The sequence below is a fragment of the Chiloscyllium plagiosum genome, unplaced genomic scaffold (assembly GCF_037043375.1).
Source record: "Chiloscyllium plagiosum isolate Xiang-an unplaced genomic scaffold, Cpla_swu_hap1 HiC_scaffold_2, whole genome shotgun sequence".
NCBI lineage: Eukaryota > Metazoa > Chordata > Chondrichthyes > Orectolobiformes > Hemiscylliidae > Chiloscyllium > Chiloscyllium plagiosum.
In genome coordinates this window covers 2,662,361-2,687,686 of record NW_028270140.1, presented here as the reverse complement: position 1 = coordinate 2,687,686, position 25,326 = coordinate 2,662,361, and the positions used below count along the sequence as shown (strand labels likewise).

General features: G+C 43.0%; 1 protein-coding gene across 2 annotated transcripts in view; it reads left to right on the top strand.

Annotated features, from left to right (window-relative positions):
* The window catches only part of slc12a2 (solute carrier family 12 member 2), a 230,423-nt gene that overhangs the window by 167,815 nt on the left and 37,282 nt on the right, over positions 1–25,326 (top strand). For both annotated transcript variants that reach the window (XM_043718096.2, XM_043718088.2), the window contains exons 14-17: positions 447–602; positions 13,413–13,512; positions 20,257–20,368; positions 23,019–23,159. In XM_043718096.2, the coding sequence (XP_043574031.2) occupies positions 447–602; positions 13,413–13,512; positions 20,257–20,368; positions 23,019–23,159 (509 nt within the window). The remainder of the gene's footprint in view (positions 1–446; positions 603–13,412; positions 13,513–20,256; positions 20,369–23,018; positions 23,160–25,326) is intronic.

The following is a 25,326-nucleotide window of genomic DNA, read 5'->3' as shown; positions in this document are numbered from 1 at the left end:
CTGTAGAGATGTAATCAAAATACAGGTGGTAATTTCTTCTCTTTCTGCCTCTCCACTTAGAAAAAATAGTCACGATCGTATGTGTTCTGTTCCAGAGAACATGTTTTGGTTTGGCCTTTTCACTTTGTCTCTGTACCCCTGCCAGTTGCTAAATGAGCTCAGTTAGCTTTTATTCACTAATTACTAGCATCAAACTAAGATGACACTAGAAAATTGTGAATGATCTTGTTTGATTAATCAATTTTTTTTTAAATGACAGTACTAATCTGAGAGACTGACTTTGCCCAGACTATATGGTACACATTCATAGTATAGTACCTGCAGCTAATACTCTTGAACAGATATTAGGGATCTATTTAATTTTTTAGAGTTTGGTTTTGATTTTGCGTCTCAAAATCCTACAGCATAGCTGTACTTAATGATTTCTTGCTTCCTTTTGTACTTAGGTTGGCGACCTGCATTTAGATGGTATAACATGTGGATTTCATTACTTGGTGCTATCTTGTGCTGCGGGGTAATGTTTGTCATCAATTGGTGGGCAGCACTATTGACAAACGTCATTGTTCTTGGTTTATATATTTATGTCACCTACAAGAAACCAGGTAAGGTTAATTCAATGGTGTGAACTGGGTTTTCAATTTATTCTGCCAATTTGTGGTGTTACTGTGCATTTAGTGCTTGCCTTTCAGAAAGCATGGATAAGCACTATTGACCGTGAAGTCTTGATCCCTCCTGATAGCTCCAATAGCAGGAGAAACAGTACATAGCATAAAGGCGTGGGGTTAATTTCCATCTTGTAAGGATATAGTTTCATTGGAGGCAGTTCAGAAAAAGTTCATGAGGTTGGTCCCTGGTATGTAGACAGTGCCTTTATGAACAAAGGCCTTAACAGGCTGGGAGTCTCCTCACCTGGAGGTTAGAAGAACGAGGGGTGATCTCATTGAAACTGCAGGGTCTTGGCAGAGTAAACAAATACTTAGAGGATGTTTTCTGCTCATGGAGAGTCTAGAGCCAAAGAACATAGTCTCAGAATTAAGGGTGCCAATTTAAGTCCAAGATGAGGAGGAATTTCTTTTGTCAGAGGGTTGAGTGTCTTTGAAGCTCCTTGCCACTGAGCTGGGGGCGGGAGGGGAAAGGCTTTGTGTATATTTAAGCCTAATTGACTCTTCTTAATTGGGGAACATCAAGGGTTACGTGGACGTGAGGAATGTTGAATGAACCATGATCCTGTTGAAGCAGGTAGAGGGGCTGAATGGCCTACTCCTCTTCCTATTTCTTATGGTCTCAGGGTAGCAAGTTAGTTTATCCAAACTGCTGAACCAGCAGAGTTGGACAACTCTCCCTTCCCAATACAAATCTAAGATGCGTAGTCTTAATTATGATCCAGTAATTATTGCTTGAAATGCCTGGTTTGCTGCCAGTGAATGTGATGGTTACAGTTGGTAGAGTAGCCTGTCTTACCATTTTTCAGTAAGGGTTATATATGAATCATGATCGATGGACAGTTAGCTGTAAATCTGAGATTTCTTAACAAATATTTGAGATTAAGGGATATGGCCCCAAGGTAGGTATATGGAGTTAGCTGTGGAAAAAGTGCTTAAAATTTTGTTTTTTTTAAGTAGTTGCAGCTAGGTAAATGCAGCGAAGTTCAAAATTTATTGGAGTTGTTCTTTGTTAGATTAAACTGAACTACTAATTCATGCCTTCGCCAATGCTAATGCCAGATAAACACTTAAGCAAAATCATTGAGGCTGCTAACTTGGACATAATTATGATGGCAAAATGCTGTTTAACTTATCTTCCATTTTCATCTTTTGAATAAAGTTATTCTTGATCAGTTATCACTGCATCAATTTGGATTTTGTGCATTTTATCATATGAACGATTTCCTACATTGCATTGAGCAATGTGGACATCTATATATCATTGGAATGTGATACAAAAGTCTTTACATCTTCTTAACCTTCCTCTTATTGATGGATGGGGTCTGCTGACAAAAAAAATCACATCAGTACATCGGAAAGATTAGGGCAGATTTATTTCTTGAGTTGGTGCCACGACTGCTGACATCATTTAAAGCCCATCCATTGATTTATTGATGTTAAATTAAATTTCTGTTGTCATGAAGCCCTTTTAAATGCTGAGGTTTCACATGCTATACCCTTTGATCAGCTTGTTACAGCCTCTGTTACCTCTCGTTAAGATGAGGTAAATGTTGTCATTGTATATGTTTGCAGCTGTACTGTAACCATTTTCCTCCAGCATTTGTCTGTTTTCGATATGAATGAAATCCTTGGTACCATGTGATTCTGATACTCCTCTCTCGGGTGGTACATGAAAATTATCTAATTGATTAGATGTGCCAAGTACTCTCCAAACGTAAACAATTCCCTGTCCAAACTTCCTCCTTCTTAAAAAAGTAATTGTGTGTGTGTGTGTGTGTGTGTGTGTGTGTGTGGCAAAGCATTTGTTCCCCCCTCCCACTCCGCCAAGGATATGCAGGTCCTTGGCCTCCTCCATCACCAAACCATGGCAACACGATGCCTGGAGGTAGAGCGCCTCATCTTCTGCCTAGGAACCCTCCAACCACAAGGGATGAATGCAGATTTCTCCACTTTCCTCATTTCCCCTTTCTCCCTCTCTTTTTCTCCCCCCCCCCGCCCCATCTTTTATCTCAGTCCCAACCCTCAGACTCAGCACCGCCTTCTTGACCTGCAATCTTCTTCCCGACCTCTCCGCCCCCACCCCCTCTTCGGCCTATCACCCTCACCTTAACCTCCTTCCACCTATTGCATTCCCAACGCCCCTCCCTCAAGTCCCTCCTCCCTACCTTTTATCTTAGCCTGCTTGGCACACCTTCCTCATTCCTGAAGAAGGGCTTATGCCCGAAACGTCGATTCTCCTGTCCCCTGGATGCTGCCTGACCTGCTGCGCTCTTCCAGCAGCACATTTTTCAGCTCTGGTCTCCAGCATCTGCAGTCCCCACTTTCTCCATCTCTAATTGTTGCAAGTGAAATGACCTTCAAGGCCATCTCAGAGGGCAGGTTAAAAGTCAGCCATGTTATTAGTGTGAAGTCACATGGAGGCTGGACCAAATACGGACAGGAGATTTTCTTCCTTACCGAACATTAGTGAATCAGATTACTTCTTTGCGGTCACTAGAATTATTTATTGATTTGAATTCCGATTCCACCAGCTGGCATGGTGAGTGGGATTAGAATCTGTTCACTGAGCATTAGCTGAGGCTCTGGATTGTACCTTGGGAAGCCTAGGCCTTCAATGACATTGATACCTTTTTGTATGTGCGCTACTTTGATGCAGGCCTTACTGTGTGCTCTTCCAGTGAGGATTGTCTAGCGATACTTAATAGGATTTTCTTTTTTCTAAAATAAAGACCAGGAGGTTCTGGTAATCTGAAACAAAAAAAAACAAATTTCTGGAGAAACTCTATAGATCTGTTAGCATTTGTTGAGAGTCATGTTTTGTATTCCGTTTTGAAGGGTCATTTGGACCCATTTGAATTATCTTCCCAACTGGGATAAAAACTCATTTGAAAATTGGTTACACAGCACTGTTCTATAAAAGGGCATTTTGAATGTCTTACCTTTGGAGAAAGAAAATGGTAAATAGGATTTTTGGAGGTAGACAAAGGGGAAAAATATGCCAAACACATTGCTCAAGCTGAATTTTAGGAGTTATTCGAATTCAGACTTTGCAATAGTGGCCTGCGAAGAACTGGAGTGACTAAGACTGTTAGAATGGGAAATACAGGTCAATGTGAAATTGCGAACAGGGTGTACTTGAAATGGAGAAAGCTAGGAGAACAATATAAACGTCAAGATTATTTTCAACTGTTTTCAAATCACTGTTTTCTGGGAGCGCAGTGCAACAGTGATAACCTGGTTGTGGGATTTTCTGACTGGGGAGATTCTCTTCCTCTTCAAGAAAGTAACAATTGTGTACTACCACAGAACACACCAGATGGCCTCCTTCTTTAGAGACCGCAATTTCCCTTCCCACGTGGTTAAAGATGCCCTCCAATGCATCTCATCCACATCCTGCACCTCCGCCCTCAGACCCAACCCCTCCAACCGTAACAAGGACAGAACGCCCCTGGTGCTCACCTTCCACCCTACCAACCTTCGCATAAACCAAATCATCCGCCGACATTTCCGCCACCTCCAAACAGACCCCACCACCAGGGATATATTTCCCTCCCCACCCCTTTCCGCCTTCCGCAAAGACCGTTCCCTCCGTGACTACCTGGTCAGGTCCACGCCCCCCTACGACCCACCCTCCCATCCTGGCACTTTCCCCTGCCACCGCAGGAACTGTAAAACCTGTGCCCACACCACCTCCCTCATCTCCATCCAAGGCCCTAAAGGAGCCTTCCACATCCATCAAAGTTTTACCTGCACATCCACTAATATCATCTATTGGATCTGTTGCTCCCGATGCGGTCTCCTCTACATTGGGGAGACTGGGCGCCTCCTAGCAGAGCGCTTTAGGGAACATCTCTGAGACACCTGCACCAATCAACCAAATCGCCCCATGGCTCAACATTTCAACTCCCCCTCCCACTCTGCCGAGGATATGGAGGTGCTGGGCCTCCTCCACCGCCGCTCCCTCACCACCAGACGCCTGGAGGAAGAACGCCTCATCTTCCGCCTCGGAACACTTCAACCCCAGGGCATCAATGTGGATTTCAACAGTTTCCTCATTTCCCCTTCCCCCACCTCATCCTAGTTTCTAACCTCCAGCAACTCGATCCCCTGACTTGTCCGACCTGCCCAGCTCCTTTTCCACCTATCCACTCCACCCTCTCCTCCCTGACCTATCACCTTCATCTCCTTCCCCACTGACCTATTGTACTCTATGCTACTCTATCCCCACCCCCACCCTCCTCTAGCTTATCTCTCCTCGCTTCAGGCTCTCTGCCTTTATTCCTGATGAAGGGCTTTTGCCTGAAACGTCGATTTTGCCTGTCCTCGGATGCTGCCTGAATTGCTGTGCTCTTCCAGCACCACTGATCCAGAATCTGGTTTCCAGCATCTGCAGTCATTGTTTTTACCTAACAATTGTGTACCTCCTAGTTGAGGGTATCTTAGTCTTTCATAACATTATTTTGTCTTACACTTTCCCTTTTTTACTTTTTTTTTCAATGTTACTCATTTTACTCATTGATAGACAATAGACAATAGGTGCAGGAGTAGGCCATTCTGCCCTTCGAGCCTGCACCACCATTCAATATGACCATGGCTGATCATCCTTAATCAGTATCCTGCTCCTGCCTTATCTCCACTATCCTTGAGAGCTCTATCCAACTCTTTCTTAAATGAATCCAGAGACTGGGCCTCCACTGCCCTCTGGGGCAGAGCATTCCAGATAGCCGCCACTCTCTGGGTGAATAATTTTCTCCTCATCTCTGTCCTAAATGGTCTACCCCGTATTTTTAAGCTGTGTCCTCTGGTTCGGCACTCACCCATCAGCAGAAACATATTTCCTGCCTCCAGAGTGTCCAATCCTTTAATAATCTTATGTCTCAATCAGATCCCCTCTCAGTCTTCTAAACTCAAGGGTATACAAGCCCAGTCACTTCAGTCTTTCCGTGTAAGGTAATCCCGTCATTCCAGGAATTGACCTCGTGAACCTACGCTGCACTCCCTCAATAGCCAGAATGTCTTCCCTCTTCTTCTTCTTATTTATTGTACATAACTGTTTAAATGCTTTGTTTAATTCCATAGTGCCAATTTTGTAGTTTCTCGCAAAACACAACAGTATGGATATAGGATTCTGGATTAGTGCTGCTGGAAGAGCACAGCAGTTCAGGCAGCATCCAAGGAGCTTCGAAATTGACGTTTCGGGCAAAAGCCCTTCATCATGAATCTCCTGAGGATGTAGTACAGAGTGGGTCCTTTGCAATTCTGAGAGAGTGTGTCCCTCAGCTGAGGCAGGGCAGACTGTAGAGAGGTTAGGTGCCGGCGCATTGCTGCAAGCGTGGAGCGGAGGATCTTGAAGGAGAACTGGTGCTGGTGTTTTTTCATCTGTAGTCTGTACTGTTTGTCCTGTTCGGGTCCAAACTCTGCTGGTTTAAAGGTGGTCCGGAGTCCGTGTGGGATGAGTTGGTTATGGAGGCAGGCACTGAGGAAGCAAATGTGGCTGTGGTAGCGAGTCTGTTTCAGGACGTGGTTGAAGAGCTTCAGGGCAGAGGAAATGACCTGGGAGTTGCAGTGGGAGAGGGACTCCCTGAGATTCTTGTAGAGAGAGGAGGAAAACTTCTTCAAGGCAGGCATCCTTGCAAGAGGATTCGCAGTAGGGTTAAAATCAACTAGGTAAAAACAATGACTGCAGATGCTGGAAACCTGATTCTGGATTAGTGGTGCTGGAAGAGCACAGCAGTTCAGGCAGCATCCAAGGAGCTTCGAAATCGACGTTTTCGGCAAAAGCCCTGGATATAGGAGCTGAGTTACAATAAGTCAAAGGCAAGTCATGCTGTCATTCTGGATTGGGGTAGAAGTGGAAAAGTGCACAGGCTGTGACCCTGGCCTAAATACATATTTAGAAGCAGGAACTTTCAACTTCAGGAGAGCCAAGGGACTGAACTCACTAAGGTTGTGTGTCTAGACTTGGAGCAAAGGTATGGGTCAGGTGGAAAGCAGAGGCTGAGTTGCTCAGGATCTTGGCTGGGCAGAAGGAATAACTTGAAACTGCTAAAGAACTGTACAAAGAAAATGAAGCAGGAGGATAGGGTATAAAGAGCGTACAGTTGAAGTTTTGTGGAATTAATTTTTCCATCGTTGATTATTCTTCTCATTTTAGCAATCCTGTGTTAGAATTATTTGAGTCCATGCTAGTGCAGACTACACGCTTACATTGGGCATGCATGATCCTTTTTAAAAAAAAAATCTTGCACTAGACCTGGCAGGATAAGGTTAAACTGACAATAATTGTTGAAATAGTTAGACATCCGCAAACCACAATGTGGTTGTGATAATTTGGAAGACTTAATTGAAGTATTTTGCCTGTAGGTTTATATGTGAACTGTGGCACTGAGCATTTTGATCATAATTTTAAATGTCAGATCAATATTATATCATACTTAAACAAAATTGTTCTTTTTGTTTTGACCTTGTATACTTTATTGATACTTTATAAATTGAAGTTCACCTTTGTTCCATAAATTGTAAGTGGAGTATACGTGCATTAATGTAGGTGTTTTGAATATCGTTAAATTTAAGAAAGGAACTTTATCAAAGAGTTGTTTTTTAATTTAAAATCAAGGCTTTTTGCATCACTTTTTGACTTTTTGTACTTGTACACAAATCTTTTTAAAATAGAAAAGATTTTGTTGCCAACTGTCATAGAATTTACTTTGCAAAGGAACTGGAATCATTAGTTTGTAACTTGACATGTTGATATTTCGAATAGTATGCGCAGTGTTATTCTTAAAAGAAAAACTATTCACCTTGGTTGCTTCATTTCTTTTATTGCCACTGTCAAACATAGACTATTCAGACATAAACCAGAATGCTTCATTGTTTACTGGGGGAGGAAATAAAATGTACAAATTCTCTCACTGTTTCTTATCCACTGTTCACCCTTCCCAGTCCTTTAGCCATTATTGTAATAATTGTACATCAACAGGAGGGTTGGGGTTGGGAGGGGTGGGGAGAAAACAAAACTAGGTTATGTGACTCAGTTATTTCAAACTTCTCAGCAAATGAGGCTTACTGTTGTTTCATTTTTGCTCACTTAAGGGGAAGTAATCCATAGTATTTATCCAATATGAGATAAATGTACATTATAATAATTTGAAAAGTACAGTTCCTCTTTAGCAATTGCTTTGATTCCGACCTATTCATTTCAGAGATGGAAAACAAATCCCTTTATTTGTTAGTTCTTACCTAGCAACTTGTTAAATGATGCCAAAAGCAGACAAAGTAATTGTTTTAATTTGCAAGAACTTGAATCTTTGCCAGTTCTTCTGTAGCTGTGCAGTCAACCCAATGCGCTGACTCTCTCCACAACCTGGGTTTTGTGATTTTTATAAAGAATGTCAAAAATGATGGTCTCCATTTCTGTTTGTCTCTAGCAGATCATAAAGGATCTTGAATCCATAGACAATGTCACTAATTGAGACCACATAACTCTAGGTATTTGATCTGCCAAAAATATATAGAGAAGTTCAGAACCTTTTTTTTAATGTTGTATCCAGAGGTTGTGTGTTTAGGGTCTGGTCATCACTTATTGTTTCTTGATTTGAAGTTGTTTTAAAGTTTGGGATAAAAGAGGATTATAAGGAAGGGGTGGAATTATATTGTCTAAAATATCCTGGACTCCAGTAACTGCACCTCCCCTGCTTTCTTTTATTTGTCTCTCAGTACTCCTCACTTGTTGCTGGTCCACCCTCGCCACTCCCTACTCCCCCAACCCCTCCATGTTGTCATTCTTCTATAGCCTGGAGAATGGTTCCAATCCCATAAGTTCTGTGTCAGAATGGATCAGGACAGAATTCTTTGTTCTCTCCCATTTGGAGGTGGGCATGACACTTCATTGGGTGGACAATGGTGTAAGTGGACCCACTGCCTCCTTCAGAATTAAGTTCTGGGCGAGAAGGTGGAATCAACCATCCCACCCAGCTCCGAGTAGAACCCCTCTACTGATCTCAATTGATATAAAGGTTCACAATGCTCCGGAAACAAACTGATCTCCTCTGTTTTAAATGGGTGACCTTTTATTTTTAAATGGTGATAGTTCGTGATCTTTGAGAAGATTTGTAGCTCAAATTGATGTTCTGGATGTAAGTTTGCTCACTGAGCTGTTTTCAGATGTTTTGTCACTATGCCATGTGACATTAGTGAGCCTCTGGTGAAGCGCTGGTGTTTTTTGTCCTGCTTTCTATTTATGTCTTGGATTCTTTTGATATCATTTCAGGTTCTTTTTCCTCAGAGGATAATAAATGGGGTCCAAATCGGTGTGTGTATTGATGGATTTCCGGTTAGAATGCCATGCTTCTAGGAATTCCCGTGTGTGTCTCTGTTTAGCCTGGCCTAGGATAGATGTGTTGTCCCAGTCGAAATGGTGTCCTTCCTCATCTGTGAGGGTACTTGTCCGAGGTAGTGTCTGTTACAGTCTTTGCATGGTATTTTGTACATTACTTTTTTGTTTTGCTGGTTGTTGGTATAGGGTCCTTTTTTAGGTTCGTTAACTGCTGTTTAAGTGGTAGGTTTATGGGTTACCATGATGCCAAGAGGTTGGAGTAGTGTGGAAGTCATTTCAGAGATGCCTTTGATGTAAGGTAATGTGACTAGAGTTTCTGGGTGTGTTGTGTCTGCTTGTTTGGGTTTGTTGTTGAGAAATCAGCAGACTGTGTTTATTGGGTATCTGTTGTCCCTGAATATGCTGTATAGGTATTTTTCTTCAGCTCTTTGTCGTTCCTGGGTGCCATAGTGTGTTGTGGCTCATTAAAATAATGTCCTGATGCAGCTCCGTTTATAGGTGCTGAGCTGATTGCTTGTGTAGGTAAGTGCTTGTCCGTATGTGTTGCTTTCCTGTAGATGTTGGTTTGAAGTTCCCCATTGATTGTTTGCTCTACTGTGACTCTAGGAATGGAGTTTGTTGTCATTCTCCTCCTTTTTATGAATTTTATGCCAGTAAGGATATCGTTGATAGTGTTGCAGGTGTCCTCTCATTTGTTTCATTTTGTGATGACAAAGGTGGCATTCATGTAGCGAACCCAAAGTTTGGGTTGAATAGTTGGGAACGCTGTTCGTTCGAATCTCTGTATTACTGCTTCTGCTAGGGACTCTGACATCTGTGATCCTATGGGTGTTCTGCTAATTTGTTTGTAGGTCTTGTTATTGAATGTGCAGTGGGTGGTAAGGCGCAGGTCCACTAGCTTGACAATGTTATCTTTGTTGATGGAAGTTGGCACTGTCTGGTGTTCATATCTTTGGTTCTTCTAGTAGTGCAATCAGTGTTCCTTTCGCCAATTTGATGTTAATTGATGTAGACTGGGCTGTTACGTTGAAGGAGACCATCATTTTGGCCTCTTCTATCTTGGTGTCTTTGGTGTTCAGGAATTCTTGAGTAGAGTGAATGGAGTGGCATGGGTCTTCTACAAGGTGTTTCAGTTTTCAGTGAAGCTGCTTGGCTAGTCTGTACGTCTGTGTTCCAGGTGAGATGATGGGTGTGAGGGGGGCTCCAGGTTTGTGTACGTTAGGTAATCCGCAGAAGTGTTGTGTGTTTGTTCCACCCAGTTTCATCTTTTTGGAAGCCTGTCTTGTTTATTTCTCCTGATTTCTGAAGCCTTTCCAGTGAGGATGTGATTTGGTTTTCTAATAGTGGGGTCAGGTCTATCACCATCTGTTGGTAAGGGTCGATATCTGCAAGTGGTGAGTTCATTTTCATGGCCTCTTGTGTTAGCATATAAATATGTCCCTCTGAGACAGGCAAGAAGTGGTAAGATAAAGGAACCTTGGATGATGAGAGCGGTGGAGCTTCTCGTCAAAAGGAAAAAGGTAGCTTACATCAGGTGAAGGAAGCTAGGGTCAAGCTCAGTTCTAGAGGATTACAGGCAGGCAAGGAAGGAGCTTAAAAATGGTCTGAGGAGAGCCAGGAGGGGGCACGAGAAAGGCTTGGCAGAACGGATTAGGGAGAACACAAAGGCATTTTACACTTATGTGAGGAATAAGAGAATGGTCAAAGAAAGAGTAGGGCCGATCAGGGATAGCATAGGGAACTTGTGTGTGGAGTCTGAGGAGGTAGGGGAAGCCCTAAATGAGTTTTTTGCTTCTGTCTTTACGAAAGAAACAAACTTTGTAGTGAATGAAACCTTTGAAGAGCAGGTGTGCATGCTGGAATGGATAGAGATAGAGGAAGCTGATGTGCTGAAAATTTTGTCAAACATTAAGATTGACAAGTCGCCAGGCCCAGACCAGATTTGTCCTCGGCTGCTTTGGGAAACGAGAAATGTAATTGCTTCGCCACTTGCAAAGATCTTTTCATCCACGCTCTCCACTGGAGTTGCACCTGAGGACTGGAGAGAGGCAAATGTAGTTCCTCTCTTCAAGAAAGGAAATAGGGAAATCCCCGGAAATTACAGACCAGTCAGTCTCACGTCTGTTGTCTGCAAGGTGTTAGAAAGAATTCTGAGGGATAGGATTTATGACCATCTGGAAGAGCATGGCTTGATTAAATGCAGTCAACATGGCTTTGTGAGGGGCAGGTCATGCCTCACAAACCTTATCGAGTTCTTTGAGGATTAACTAGAAAAGTTGATGAGGGTCGAGCTGTGAATGTGGTGTATATGGACTTCAGCAAGGCATTTGATAAGGTTCCCCATGGTAGGCTCATTCAGAAGGTCAGGAGGAATGGGATACAGGGGAACTTAGCTGTCTGGATACAGAATTGGCTGGCCAACAGAAGACAGCGAGTGGTAGTGGAAGGAAAGTATTCTGCCTGGAAGTCTGTGGTGAGTGGTGTTCCACAGGGCTCTGTTCTTGGGCCTCTACTCTTTGTAATTTTTATTAATGACTTGGATGAGGGGATTGAAGGATGGATTAGCAAGTTTGCAGATGACACAAAGGTTGGAGGTGTCGTTGACAGTATAGAGGGCTGTTGTAGGCTGCAGCGGGACATTGACAGGATGCAGAGATGGGCTGAGAGGTGGCAGATGGAGTTCAACCTGGATAAATGCGAGGTGATGCATTTTGGAAGGTCGAATTTGAAAGCTGAGTACAGGATTAAGGATAGGATTCTTGGCAGTGTGGAGGAACAGAGGGATCTTGGTGTGCAGGTACATAGATCCCTTAAAATGGCCACCCAAGTGGACAGGGTTGTTAAGAAAGCATATGGTGTTTTGGCTTTCATTAACAGGGAGATTGAGTTTAAGAGTCGTGAGATCTTGTTGCAGCTCTATAAAACTTTGGTTAGACCGCACTTGGAATACTGCATCCAGTTCTGGTCGCCCTATTATAAGAAAGATGTGGATGCTTTGGAGAGGGTTCAGAGGAGGTTTACCAGGATGCTGCCTGGACTGGAGGGCTTACCTTATGAGGAGAGGTTAACTGAGCTCGGACTTTTTTCATTGGAGAAAAGGAGGAGAAGAGGGGACCTAATTGAGGTATACAAGATAATGAGAGGCATAGATAAAGTCGATAGCCAGAGACTATTTCCCAGGGCAGAAATGACTAACACGAGGGGTCATAGTTTTAAGCTGGTTGGAGGAAAGTATAGAGGGATGTCAGAGGCGGGTTCTTTACACAGAGAGTTGTGAGAGCATGGAATGCGTTGCCAGCAGCAGTTGTGGAGGCAGGGTCATTGGGGACATTTAAGAGACTCCTGGACATGCATATGGTCACAGAAATTTGAGGGTGCGTACATGAGGATCAGTGGTTGGCACAACATTGTGGGCTGAAGGGCCTGTTCTGTGCTGTACTGTTCTATGTTCTATAAACGTTTTGACATAAAATGTCTGGTGAATGAACCTAAAGGACCCTATACAGACAACAAGCAAAACAAATGTCATTTACAAAATATCATGCAAGGACCGTAACAAACACTACGTCATTCAGGCAGCAAACTAGCCACCAGGATCCATGAACATCCACTCACCACAAAAAGACATGACCCACTATCACAGGTATTCTCACAGATGAAGAATGACACCACTTTGACTGGGACAACACATCCATCCTAGGCCAGGCTAAACAGAGACACGCACGGGAATTCCTAGAAGCATGGCATTCTAACCGGAACTCCATCACTACACATACCGATTTGGACCCATCTACCATCCTCTGAGGAAAAAAAACAGAAAATGATATCACCCACCCAAAGAAACCATGACATAAATAGAAAGCAGGATAAAACACCAGCGCTTCATCGGAGGCTCACTGATGTCACCTAGCATGGTGACGAAACATCTGAAAACAAACCTTCCAGCTCAGCTAGCAAACTTACACCCAGCCTAGCCATATTGTCAGGAGAGCCTGTTGTCTTGCAGCATGCATGGCAACTTCTACCATTGGCTATCTCCTTCTCTGGAATCATCCTGGGCATCAAAAACGTAGGAGGTACGGTTAAGGACTGTATAGACACACATCTCCCTGTCCTGTTACCAACATGCCCAGCATTCCAAGATATTTGTCAAGGAATCTTGCATCATTAAAAAAACCAACCTTCAATGCAGAAACATGTGGCTGAGATGAAAAGGTCTTTTTAAAGCATAAGACACTATTCTCAAAGGCAGGTGTTCGATGTGTGGGAATGACCCGCACTGCTTTCAGCATTTTTCTGTTTAGGATTTAATTTCCCTGCATGATTGAAGCTAGAAGAATAATTTTAATATTGTAATATATTGTGATATATGCAAGTATTTTGAATATGATAACACAATATTTCTTCTGTAGATGTGAACTGGGGGTCCTCCACACAGGCTTTGACTTACTTGATTGCCTTACAACATGCCATTCGGCTGACTGGAGTAGAGGACCACGTGAAAAATTTCAGGTAATTGCTAAACTCAAATCAGCAAAGCTTGCATAGTTAGTGATGTCCATCGTCATAGAACATAGAACACTACAGCGCAGAACAGGCCCTTCGGCCCTCGATGTTGCACCAACCTGTGAACTATTCTCAGCTGGTCCCCCTACACTATCCCATCATCATCCATGTGCTTATCTAAGGATTGTTTAAATCCCCCTAATGTGGCTGAGTTGACTACATTAGCAGGTAGGGCATTGCACACCCTTACCACTCTCTGCGTAAACCTGTCTTAAACCTATCACCCCTCAATTTGTAGTTATGCCCCCTCATACAAGCTGATATCATTATCCTAGGAAAAAGACTTTCATTTGTCTATCCTATCTAATCCTCTGATCATCTTGTGTGTCACTATCAAATCCCCTCTTAGCTGCCGCCTTTCCAATGAGAACAGACCCAAGTGTCTCAGCCGTTCCTCAAAGACCTTCCCTCCAGACCAGGCAACATCCTGGTAAATCTCCTCTGCACCTTTTTCCAATGCTTCCACATCCTTCCCGAAATATGGGGACAAGAACTGTACACAATATTCCAAGTGTGGCCACATTAGCGTTCTGTATAGTTGTAGCATGATATTGCGGCTCTGGAACTCAATCCCTCTACCAATGAAATGAAACACCCCGTATGCTGCCTTAACAGCACTGTCAACCTGGGTGGCAACTTTCTGGGATCTATGTACATGGACACCAAGATCCCTCTGCACATCCACACTACCAAGAATCTTTCCACTGACCCAGGATTCTGCCTTCCTGTTATTCTTCCCAAAATGCATCACCTCACGTTTAGCTGCATTGAACTCCATTTGCCATCTCTCAGCCCAATTCTGCAGTTTATCAAAGTCCCCCTGCAACCTGTAACATTCTTCCACACTGTCCACTACGCCACTGACTTTAATGTCGCCTGCAAATTTACTAATCCATCACCTATGCCTGCTTCTAAGTCATTTATAAAAATGACAAACAGCAGTGGTCCCAAAACAGATCCAAGTAACTGGACTCCAGGCTGAATATTTTCCGTCAACCACCACTCGCTGCCTTCTTTCAGAAAGACAGTTTCTAATCCAAACTGCTAAATCGCCCTCAATTCCATGCCTCTGCATTTTCTCCAATAGCCTACCATGTGGAACCTTATCAAAGGCTTTACTGAAGTCCATGTATACCATATCATCTGCCCTACACTCATCTACATGTTTGGTCACCTTCTCAAAAAACTCAGAGGTTTGTGAGACACGACCTGCCCTTGACAAAACCATGTTGACGATCTGAAATCAAATTGTTGCTTGCTAGATAATTATAAATCTTATCTCGTATAATCCTTTCCAAAACCTTTCCTACGACAGAAGTAAGGCTCACTCGTCTATAATTACCTGGGTCATCTCTACTGCCCTTCTTGAACAAGGGCACAATATTTGCAATCCTCCAGTCCTCAGGTACTAAACCTGTAGACGACGACGACTCAAAGATCAAAGCCAAAGGCTCTGCTATCTCCTCCTTAGCTTCCCAGAGAATCCTCTGATAAATCCCATCCAGTTCAGGGGACTTGTCTACTTTCACTTCTTCTAGAATTGATAACACCTGTGTGTAACTAACCTCGATCCTTTCCAGTCTAATATCTCATACCTCATTCTTCTCTTCTACAACATTCTCATTTTCTTCAGTGAAAACCAATAAGAAATGTTGGTTTAGCACCTCTCCGATCTCCACAGGGTCCACACTAAACTTCCCACTTCTGCCTTCTAAGGAATTCTTTAGCAAAGACTAAAACTTACAATGGTATTCACATTTCAAAATGATCTGGTACGCAAGTTTTGAATTTGAAACAATTCATGGGGAGTACTGGGCACAGACCCACATCTAATATAGGACAGTTGATTATTATATTGAGTTACTTTGCTACTTCACATTGCATCAGAAGTTATAATTGAGAAAGTTATACAAAAATATTAGCTTTAAGTCTACTGTTGTACATGACCAAGCTGCCTTTGTTTTGATTTCTTAATTTGTACATGGAATTTGGGAATGGTCATCAGAAGTTAGTACTGAGTGTTACATTTAATTGTTTTGTGAGCTAGTGATGGTGAGCCACTGGTACTGCATGGCCGCTGTGCATGTGGTAATATATAATACTGTTATATCGGCAATTCACTGACCTTGACCAAGGGATAATAGTTTCCGCTCAAGATGGTGTGTGACTTAGAGAGGAACTTAGTGGTGTTTTCATGTATCTGCTGCTCTTTCTCTTCTGGATGGTCGAGATCAGTGGTTTGGAGTGTGAGCTCAAAGGAACATTGACATGTTGTGCAGTGGTCCATTTTGTGCACAGTACACACCACAACCACTGTGTGCTGATGGTTTAGGGAGGGAGTAAATGCAAGGGACAAGAGTAGGCCATTTGGACTCATGACCTGTTTAGTTATTCAATAAAATCATGACTGGTTTGATTGTGACCTCGTGTGCATTCCTACCAACCCCTGATAACCTTCCAACCCCTGGCTTAATAAGAATTTATCTACCTCAACCTTGGAAGTATTCAAGGACCTTCCATACACTTTTCAGGAAAAGTTTCAAAGGTTCACAACACTCAAAAGAAATTTAACACCTTGCAGTTTTAAATGGGTGGCACCTTATTTTTAGGTGACCCCTCGTTATTGATTCTCCCACAAGAAAATTACTTTGTACATCCATGTCGAGATCGCACAGCTCTTGCATGTTCCAATCAATCTGTCACTTATTCATCCAGAATTTAGTGAATAATTCTGTCCAACATTTCTCATAAGATAGCCACCCATCCCTTCTCTGAGCTCCTTCCTTGAAGAAGGTGACCAATCTTTTACACACCACTCCAGATGTGTAAATGTCTGTACTTTTGTATTGAATTCTCCTCACAGTAAACAATGTGCTATTAACTTTCCTATTTACTTGCTGTCCTTGTATATTGGCATCATTTGATTCATGCACCAGGACGCCCAGTTCCCTTTGTACCTCTGAGCTCCGCAATCTCTCATCGTTTAGGTAATTTTGGCAGGAAGAGTGGAAACGTTATCAGTTTTATATTTTCCAATATTATGTTCCATTCCCTGGATCTTTGCCCACTCATTCAACCTATATCTGTTTTTATAACTGCCTTATGTCATCTTCACAACTTAGTTTCCTCCATATCTTGGTATCATCGACAGATTTGGCATCTGTCCCATCTTCCTCTTCAAGCCATTTATATAAACTGTAATGAGGTCCCAGCACTGATTTCCTGTACCACATTACTCATTACAACTTGCCAACTTGGAAAAAGGCCCGTTAATGTTTACTCTGCCTGTTGGCCTGCTAACCTATTCCTATTGATATACTAACCATTACCATTTTTTTCTACAATAACCTTTGTGCAACACCTTATCAAATGCCATCCGGAAATCTGAATACAGTATATTCACTGGTTCCCTTCATAGCACGTTGTGTTACTGCAAAATGGCTCCTATATATTGGTTAAATGTGAAGTTCCTTTTATTTAAAACCATGTTGACTCTGCTAGATTTACCTTGAATATTTTGAATTGTAATTCCTTCTAATACTTTCCCTTTGGTTGGATGTTAGGCTGATTGGCCTGTAGTTTCCTCCTTGTTCCCCCACCCTTTTTTAAGCATGAAGCTGTATTTGTTAATCTTCCAATCTAATGGGCATTGCCCCAATCAAAGGATTTTATAAAATTCAAACCTATGGCATCACCTATCTCATGAGCAACTGCTTTGAAAATGAGGTCCATCAAGACCCAGATACATATCCGTTTGTAGTTCCAGCAATTTACTGAGTACAATTTCTATGGTGATCCTAATTTTCCTGAGTTCCTTCCTCCCTTCCATTCTCTGATTATAGAGCTGCTTCTGGGGCATTAGAACTATCGTCTGTAGTGAAAACTGATGTGAGTTACACAGCATTTTATATGACTGGTCTAGTTCTCAGTTTTTGGTCAGTGGCAAATCCCAGGATATTGGTGTAGATTCAGCAAAAGTAATGTCAGTGAAGGATGCTGATTGGATTCTGTCTTGTTGGAGCTGATCACCGTCAATCATTTGTGTAGCATGCATGTTACTTACCACTTACAAGTCTGAGACTGAATTTTGTTCTGATCCTGCAACCTGTAAACGTGGATTGCTTTAGTTGCTGAGGAGTTATTAATGGTTCTGAAGATTACAATTAGCAGTGAGCACCTTTTCGATCTGACTAGATGAAAGATCATTTAAGGGAACAGCTGAAGATGAAGCGTTAGCGTGAAGAACACCAGCAATGTTGTGTTGGAGATGACCGACTTCCAATAATCATGACCATCTTGTTTTTGGTAGGCCTGGCTCTAGCGAGGGAAGAGTATGTTCCCAATTCTGTTTACTTCTGATTTTTGAAGGCACCTTGATTTAATATGATCAGTCAAATGCTGCTATGACATAAAGGCTGGTACTCCTACCTTGCCTTGGTCTTTGGCTCTTTTGTTTATGTTTGGACTCAGGTTGCAATGAGATCTGAAGCTGAATGGTGTTTTTTAGAATCCAAGCTGAACATTAAAGAGTAGGTTATTGGTGAATTTTGTTTACTTTATTCTTGGGGTTATTCTGTATTTCTTGAAGATGGTGGTCATGGGCTTGGAAGGTACTGTCAAAGGAGTTTTTGAATTGCTGAAATGTATCTCGTAGATGGTATACACTGCTATTGAGTGTCAGTGATGGAGGGAGTGAAAATTGGAGGTCAAGCTCTTTTGTCCTAGATGATGCCAAACATCTTGAATGTAGGAGGTGCAATTGTATGTTCCATCATACTCCTGTCGATTTGGACAGGCCATGGGAGTTTGGAGGTATATTCCAAAGAATTCCCAGCTTCTGACCTGCTGTTGTAACAGCAGTGTTTATAGGTTGGCCAGTTCAGTTTTTTGTGATAGGTAAGCCACAAACTGAGGGAATGCTGTTGAATATTTGAGTGAGAAGGTGTTCTCTCATTGAGAATAGTCAATGCATACTACTAGTACTTGTTACTTGCAGCTTGTCAGTCAAACCTGAATGCTGTTCAGATCTTTCTGCATGTGGGCAGTATCTGAGAAATCAAATGATACTGAACACTGATCATCATCAAATACATAAGTCAGTCTTCCAACCATTGACTCCATCTAAACTTCTCGCCACCTCAGAACGGCAGCCAACATCAAAGACTCCTCCCACTCCAGTTATGATCTCCTTCCAACTTCTTCCTTAAGGTGGAAGATACAAATGTTTTGACAAACGTACCAACAGATTCAAAAACAGCTTCTTCCCTGCTGTTATTAGACTGCTGAATGGACTTCTCAAATATCAAATCTAATGATTATCTTGCTTTCTGTGCACCTTCCTTGCAGCTGTAACTTTGTATCTATCACTCAGTTCAATCACCCTGTAATCTTTTGTATGGCATGATCTGCCAGCACTGCATGCAAAACAAGACTTTTCACTGTACCTACGGACTTGTGACAATAATAACTCAAATCAAATGAAACACTCACTCCCACATATGATGTATTGAGGTAACTAAAAGTAGTGGCCTAGAACACTATTTTGAGGATTTCCTGTAGAGATGTCCTGGAGCTGAAATAGTTAACATCCTACAATGACAACAGTCTTCCCTTGTGCTGTGTATGATTCTAACCAATATGGAGTTTTTCCCCTTGATCCCAATGTCACACAGGTTTTTCAAAATTTGATGGTACGCTTGGTCAAATGCTCTATTCTCCTCTGCTTCAGAATTTAGTTTCTTTTTTTTAATGTTTCAACCAAACTGGTAATGGGATCTGCGACTGAGTGCCAGCTGAGAACCTAAACCTCGCCTTGGCAAGCAGCTAACTGATGAGTAAGAGCTACTGAGTGCTATTGGCAGCCGGTGCCATTATTTTTCAGTTTGAGAGTTCACTGAGGTTGTTGACTTGCTCGCTGAGCTGGGAAGTTTGATCGCGGATATTTTGTCACCATTTGTGGTAACCTCATCAGTGTGTCTCTGCTGAAGCACTGGAGTTCTGTCCGACTTGCTATATCGGTGCCTCGGTCTGCTGGGGTTGGTGGTGTAATTTCCGGTTTTGTTTCTTAGTGGTTGGTATGAGGTCGAACTCTACGTGTTTCTTAATGGAGTTTCTGGTTGAGTGCCAGGTTCCAGGACTTCCCGTTGCTTGTCTGTGTTTGGCTTGTCCTAGGATGGGAACTTCACTGATGGGCCAATAATAATGTGAATTGGTTTTTCATGCTTTTTGTGGGCACATTGTACCTGGGCAATTTTTAATTTACAGAAAATGATGGACTCATTTAGCTCGTTGGGCATGTATGGAGAGCAAATGTTAATCTTAGAGGAGGATACTTCAACATGTTACATGGATATAGTCAAACAAAAACTTAGACTGAGTCACAAGATATATTAGGGCAGGTCATGGAAGTATGCTTATTCTTGGAGGGGTGTATTGAAGGAGGAGGGATGGTGTGGCGTTTTGGCCTTTGTAGCCAATGGACAATGCAGCCGAAAAGGCGAAAGTTGGTGAGAGTATGAAGATTCAGGAGCGTTAGCAAGGCTAGAGGCGGTCACCGATGTGGGAGAGGGTAGGTCCCCTATGCTTCGACCTATTTAATGAAATTTTACAAATCCAGTCTACGTATTAATGTATCACAGGATTCACTGCACATGTCATCCCTCCGTCACACTCGATGTTTTTCTCCTGCAGGCCCCAATGCCTACTGATGACAGGTGCTCCACCGTCCCGTCCAGCCTTGCTCCATTTAGTTCATGCCTTCACCAAAAATGTTGGACTGGTGGTCTGCGGGCATGTTCACACGGTGAGTTCAGGATGTCAACACCTGGTTTTATTTTCAATTAAAGCAGATTTTCAGATCTTAATGGTTTGCTGTCAGTGAGTGAATGCCAAGCCATACAGTAGTCATAAGCCTTTACTTTATATGTTGAAATTATTTTTGTGATCAAATCATAGGATGAGCCAATGGTGTTGGAGGTCACATAATGGTATACGCAGAGAATTGGCTAATGGGCAGGGAACAGAAGGGAGATGAGGAGTTCTTTTGCAGGTTAGTGTGACCAGTGGAGTTCCACAGGGATCAGTGATGGGACCACAACTGTATACAATATATATTAGTGACTGGATATAAGTTTGCTGAGCTGGAAGGTTTGTTTTCAGATGTTTTGTCACCATAACTAGTGAGCCTCCAGTGAAGAACTGGTGGTATGGCCTGGTTTTTATTTAGTGTTTAGGTTTCCTTGGGTTGGTGATGTCATTTCCTGTTCTTTTTCTCAGATATGTTAAATGGGATCCAAGTCAATGTGTTTGTTGATAGAGTTCCGGTTGGAATGCCATGCTTCTAGTAATTCTTGTGTTTTTCTGTTTGGCTTGTCCTAGGATGGATGTGTTGTCCCAGTCAAAGTGGTGTCCTCCTTTATCATCTGTATGTAAGGATACTAGTGAGAGAGGGTCATGTCTTTTTGTGGCTAGTTGATGTTCATGTATCCTGGTGGCTAGTTTTCTGCCTGTTTGTCCAATGTAGTGTTTGTTACAGTCCTTGCACGGTATTTTGTAAATGACATTAGTTTTGTTTGTTGTCTGTATAGGATCTTTCAAGTTCATTAGCTGCTGTTTTAGTGTGTTGGTTGATTTGTGGGCTACCATGATGCCACAGGGTCGGAGTAGTCTGGTAGTCATTTCCAAGATGTCTTTGATGTAGGGGAGAGTGGCTAGGGTTTCTGGATGTGCTTTATCTGCTTGTTGGGTTTGTTGCTGAGACATTGGCGGATTGTGTTCATTGGGTGCCCATTCTTTTTGAATACACAGTATAGGTGATTTTCCTCTATGCAGCAGTCTGTGGTGGCTCATTGAAATAATGTTCTAATGCAAGTTCGTTTGTGGACTTTGGAATGATTGCTTCAGTATTTGGTCTGTATGTGTTGTTTTCCTGTCGATGCTGATTTGAAGAATATTAGTGACTTGAAGGGAGAAAGTGACTGTACTGTTGTCAAATTTGCAGATGATGCAAAAATAGATGGAAAGGCAAAATGTGATATGGATACAAACATTTTATAGAGATATTGTAATAGGATAAGTTGGCAAAAGGAGTTTAATGTGGGAAAGTGTGAAGTTTTGCATTTTGGAAGAGAGTATAAAGAACAAATAATTATTTAAATAGAGAAAATCTACAGAATACTGCAACACAAAGGGACTTGGGGTTACTTACAAAACAGAAAGCTAGCACATATCTGCAGCAGGTAATCAGGAAGCTGAATGATATGTTGGACTTTATTTCAAGGAGGTTGGAGTAAAAGAGTAGGAAAGTCTTGCTGCAACTGGGGAGACCACATCTGGAGTACTGTGGGCAGTTTGGTCCCCTTAATTGAAGCATTATGTTATTTCATTGGAGTGAGTTCAGAGAAGGTTCATGAGGTTGATCCCTGGTATGGGCGGATTGCCTTGAGCAAAGGCTAAAATGTTTGGAACTCTACACATTGGAATTTAAGAATGAGAGGTGATCCCTTTGGAAACTTAGGATTCTTAAAATGCTTGAGAGGGTAAATACTGAGAGGGTGTTTCCCCTCCATGGGAGAGTTCAGGAACAGAGAACATAGTCTCAGGATAAAGGAGCTTCTTTAAGGCTAAGGGGAAGAGGAATTTCTTTTGAAGGTTGAGGGTCTTTGGAATTCCTTGCCACGGAGCTGTGGGGGCAGAGTGCTTCTTATATCTAAGGCTGAGAAGGATGGATTATTGATCAACAGGTGAATCAAGGGTTATGTGGGAAAGGCAGGAAAGTGAACATGAGGGTTATAGGATCACCCATGACCTTAGTGTTAATTTCAGAATGCATCCAGTTTATGTTGGCATTCTGGTGCTTTTTCCCCAGGTTTGTCAAGATTTCATTTTGTCTGCTTACAATTTGTATATAAATTGCCAGTTTCATATTTGCCAGTTTCCTTCACAATATTCAAAGATTTCATCTACTGTCTGCCACTTAAATTTCTTCCTGTCCCATTCTGTGGCTTTGTCTAACTACTTATGCAAAAGTTTTAAATAAATTTGCATTTGTTTTCTAAACAGCTGCATTGTTTATAAAGCAGGGGACGTTGGCATGTATAAGTCTGGAGAATACACCTTCCTGGCTGTAGAATTCAGAAACCCAACGTTTCTGTTATCACTAGAGTTAATTTTCTGGCCTAGTGTTTGTCCAGCGTCATCCTAGCATTGCTGATGGTCAACCCCACTGACTCCATGAGCTGTCCACTCCTTTCCATTCTGCATGCATTCGGAACAATGGTTTCCTCATGTCTGCTATAACTTCAAATTTGCTTGTTCATTTAAGGTTTTGATTAACTGACGCCAGCTCATTTTGTGACAAACTCAAGATTTCTGAGCTAATATTTAGAAATGTTCCCTTAATTTTTAAAAAACTGTTTGCAGTTTAATGAAAGCAACATATTCGTTCCTGTTAGGGACCACGTCGACAAGCTTTAAAGGAAATTGCAACTGATCAGGCGAAATACCAACGGTGGTTAATAAAAAATAAAATGAAAGCCTTCTACGCGCCGGTATATGCAGAAGATTTACGTGAGGGGACACAATTTTTGCTTCAGGTAAGAGATTTTTGTATATTAACAGCTCTGTTTCTGGGAAGGTTTTTTTTTTGACCATGGGGTTTTATGTTCACTCACTCTTGGGTGAATACTTCTGGTGAATCAGGGACGGAAATCCAAAAGTGCTTGTTACTGGTTTCCCTCCAAACTGATGCTTTAATTTGGGTTATGAATTAGAGCATTTTAAGTAGTCATTTTGTGAAAGACTCCATTCAGCTGCGATTTAAAGGTAAACTAAAAGCTAAACACCAGAGAGAAACTGATTAAAGCAAAATTCAACTGAGCTTTTCACCTTCCAACATTTAAAAAATTTTGAATTTGCACCGTGGGCGGCACGGTGGAACAGTGGTTAGCACTGCTGCCTCACAGCGCCAGAGACCCGGGTTCAATTCCTGCCTCAGGCAACTGACTGTGTGGAGTTTGCACATTCTCCCCGTGTCTGCGTGGGTTTCCTCCGGGTGCTCCGGTTTCCTCCCACAGTCCAAAGATGTGCAGGTCAGGTGAATTGGCCATACTAAATTACACCGTAGTGTTAGGTAAGGGGTAAAGGTAGGGGTAATGGTGGGTTGCGCTTCGGTGGGGCGGTGTGGACTTGTTGGGCCGAAGGGCCTGTTTCCACACTAAGTAATCTAATCTAATCTAAACTAATCTAATCTAATATTGTGCAATTGTTGAATTTGTAAACACACTTTCTTTACTTAACCTCATGCAATATTTCTCCAAGGTCATCAGGCTCATGAATTTTCTTGTCTCCATTTGTGGGCCCATTGGTTTGAAAGGTGCAGTGATAGTTTGGTATTTTCTTTTTTGAAGTGTGAATATTTCCAAAGTAAGATTGACCCTAGTTATTAGCTCCTTTTGCAACTTCCCAGCTAAGTGAGGTTTTTTCCCCCCCGAGGGTAGTAGCTGTTATAATTTCAGGGACTGGTGGCAGTTACACTCCGCACTAACTTACTTTTAAACAAACTCTTTTGAAGTTCCAGCAGCAGCTCCTCTTCCTCTCCACCACCCCACCCACAAAAAAAGGAAAAAAAATTGATCTCCTAATGAAGAAAGGGTGTGGTTTTAAAAGAAAGAAATTGAAAGTAGTTTTCCCATGGTGCGATGATTGGCACTTGCCAACTGAGTCAAGAAGTGAACCAGCTGGGCCTGTGTCGCACTGTTCATTGTCTAGAAGAAACCGAATAGCTGCTTTAAATATAGGATGTCAGACTTTTAAAACACCTAAAAGAACAACTTTACATTTTGAGTAATTTTCAAAGTAAACCCAGATGATTTATTTGGTGCAAAAAACTCAGTGACTGGATGGATTGATCAAAGTAAACCCAGATGATTTATTTGGTGCAAAAAAACTCAGTGACTGGATGGATTGATAATACAATGAAATATTTAGGCAGTAATTTTTCACAAATTCAGTTCTCAATTCAATAGGCATTTGAGAACTATGTAGTTTCAAATAAACTAAACAATGTTTTCCTCCTTTTCTCGCTGCCTCTTCTTTCCTGCTCTTTCTCTCTCTCCCCCCCTCGTGTTCTCTCTCTCCCCCCCCTCGTGTTCTCTCTCTCCCCCCCTCGTGTTCTCTCTCTCCCCCCCCTCGTGTTCTCTCTCTCCCCCCCTCGTGTTCTCTCTCCTCCCCCCCCTCGTGTTCTCTCTTCCCCCCCCCCCCACCCCCCCGTTCTCTCTCCCCCAGCCCCCCCGTTCTCTCTCCCCCACCCCCCCGTTCTCTCTCCCCCACCCCCCCAGCTCGCTCCCCCACCCCCCCATGCTCGCTCCCCCCACCCCCCGTCTCTCTCCCCACCCCCCCGTGCTCTCTCCCCCACCCCCCCGTGCTCTCTCCCCACCCCCCCGTGCTCTCTCCCCCCACCCCCCCGTGCTCTCTCCCCCACCCCCCCCGTGCTCTCTCCCCCACCCCCCCCGTGCTCTCTCCCCCACCCCCCCCCGTGCTCTCTCCCCCACCCCCCCCGTGCTCCTCTCCCCCACCCCCCCCCCCCGTGCTCTCTCCCCCACCCCCCCGTGCTCTCTCCCCCCACCCCCCCGTGCTCTCTCCCCCACCCCCCCGTGCTCTCTCCCCCCACCCCCCCGTGCTCTCTCCCCCACCCCCCCGTGCTCTCTCCCCCACCCCCCCGTGCTCTCTCCCCCCACCCCCCCCCGTGCTCTCTCCCCCACC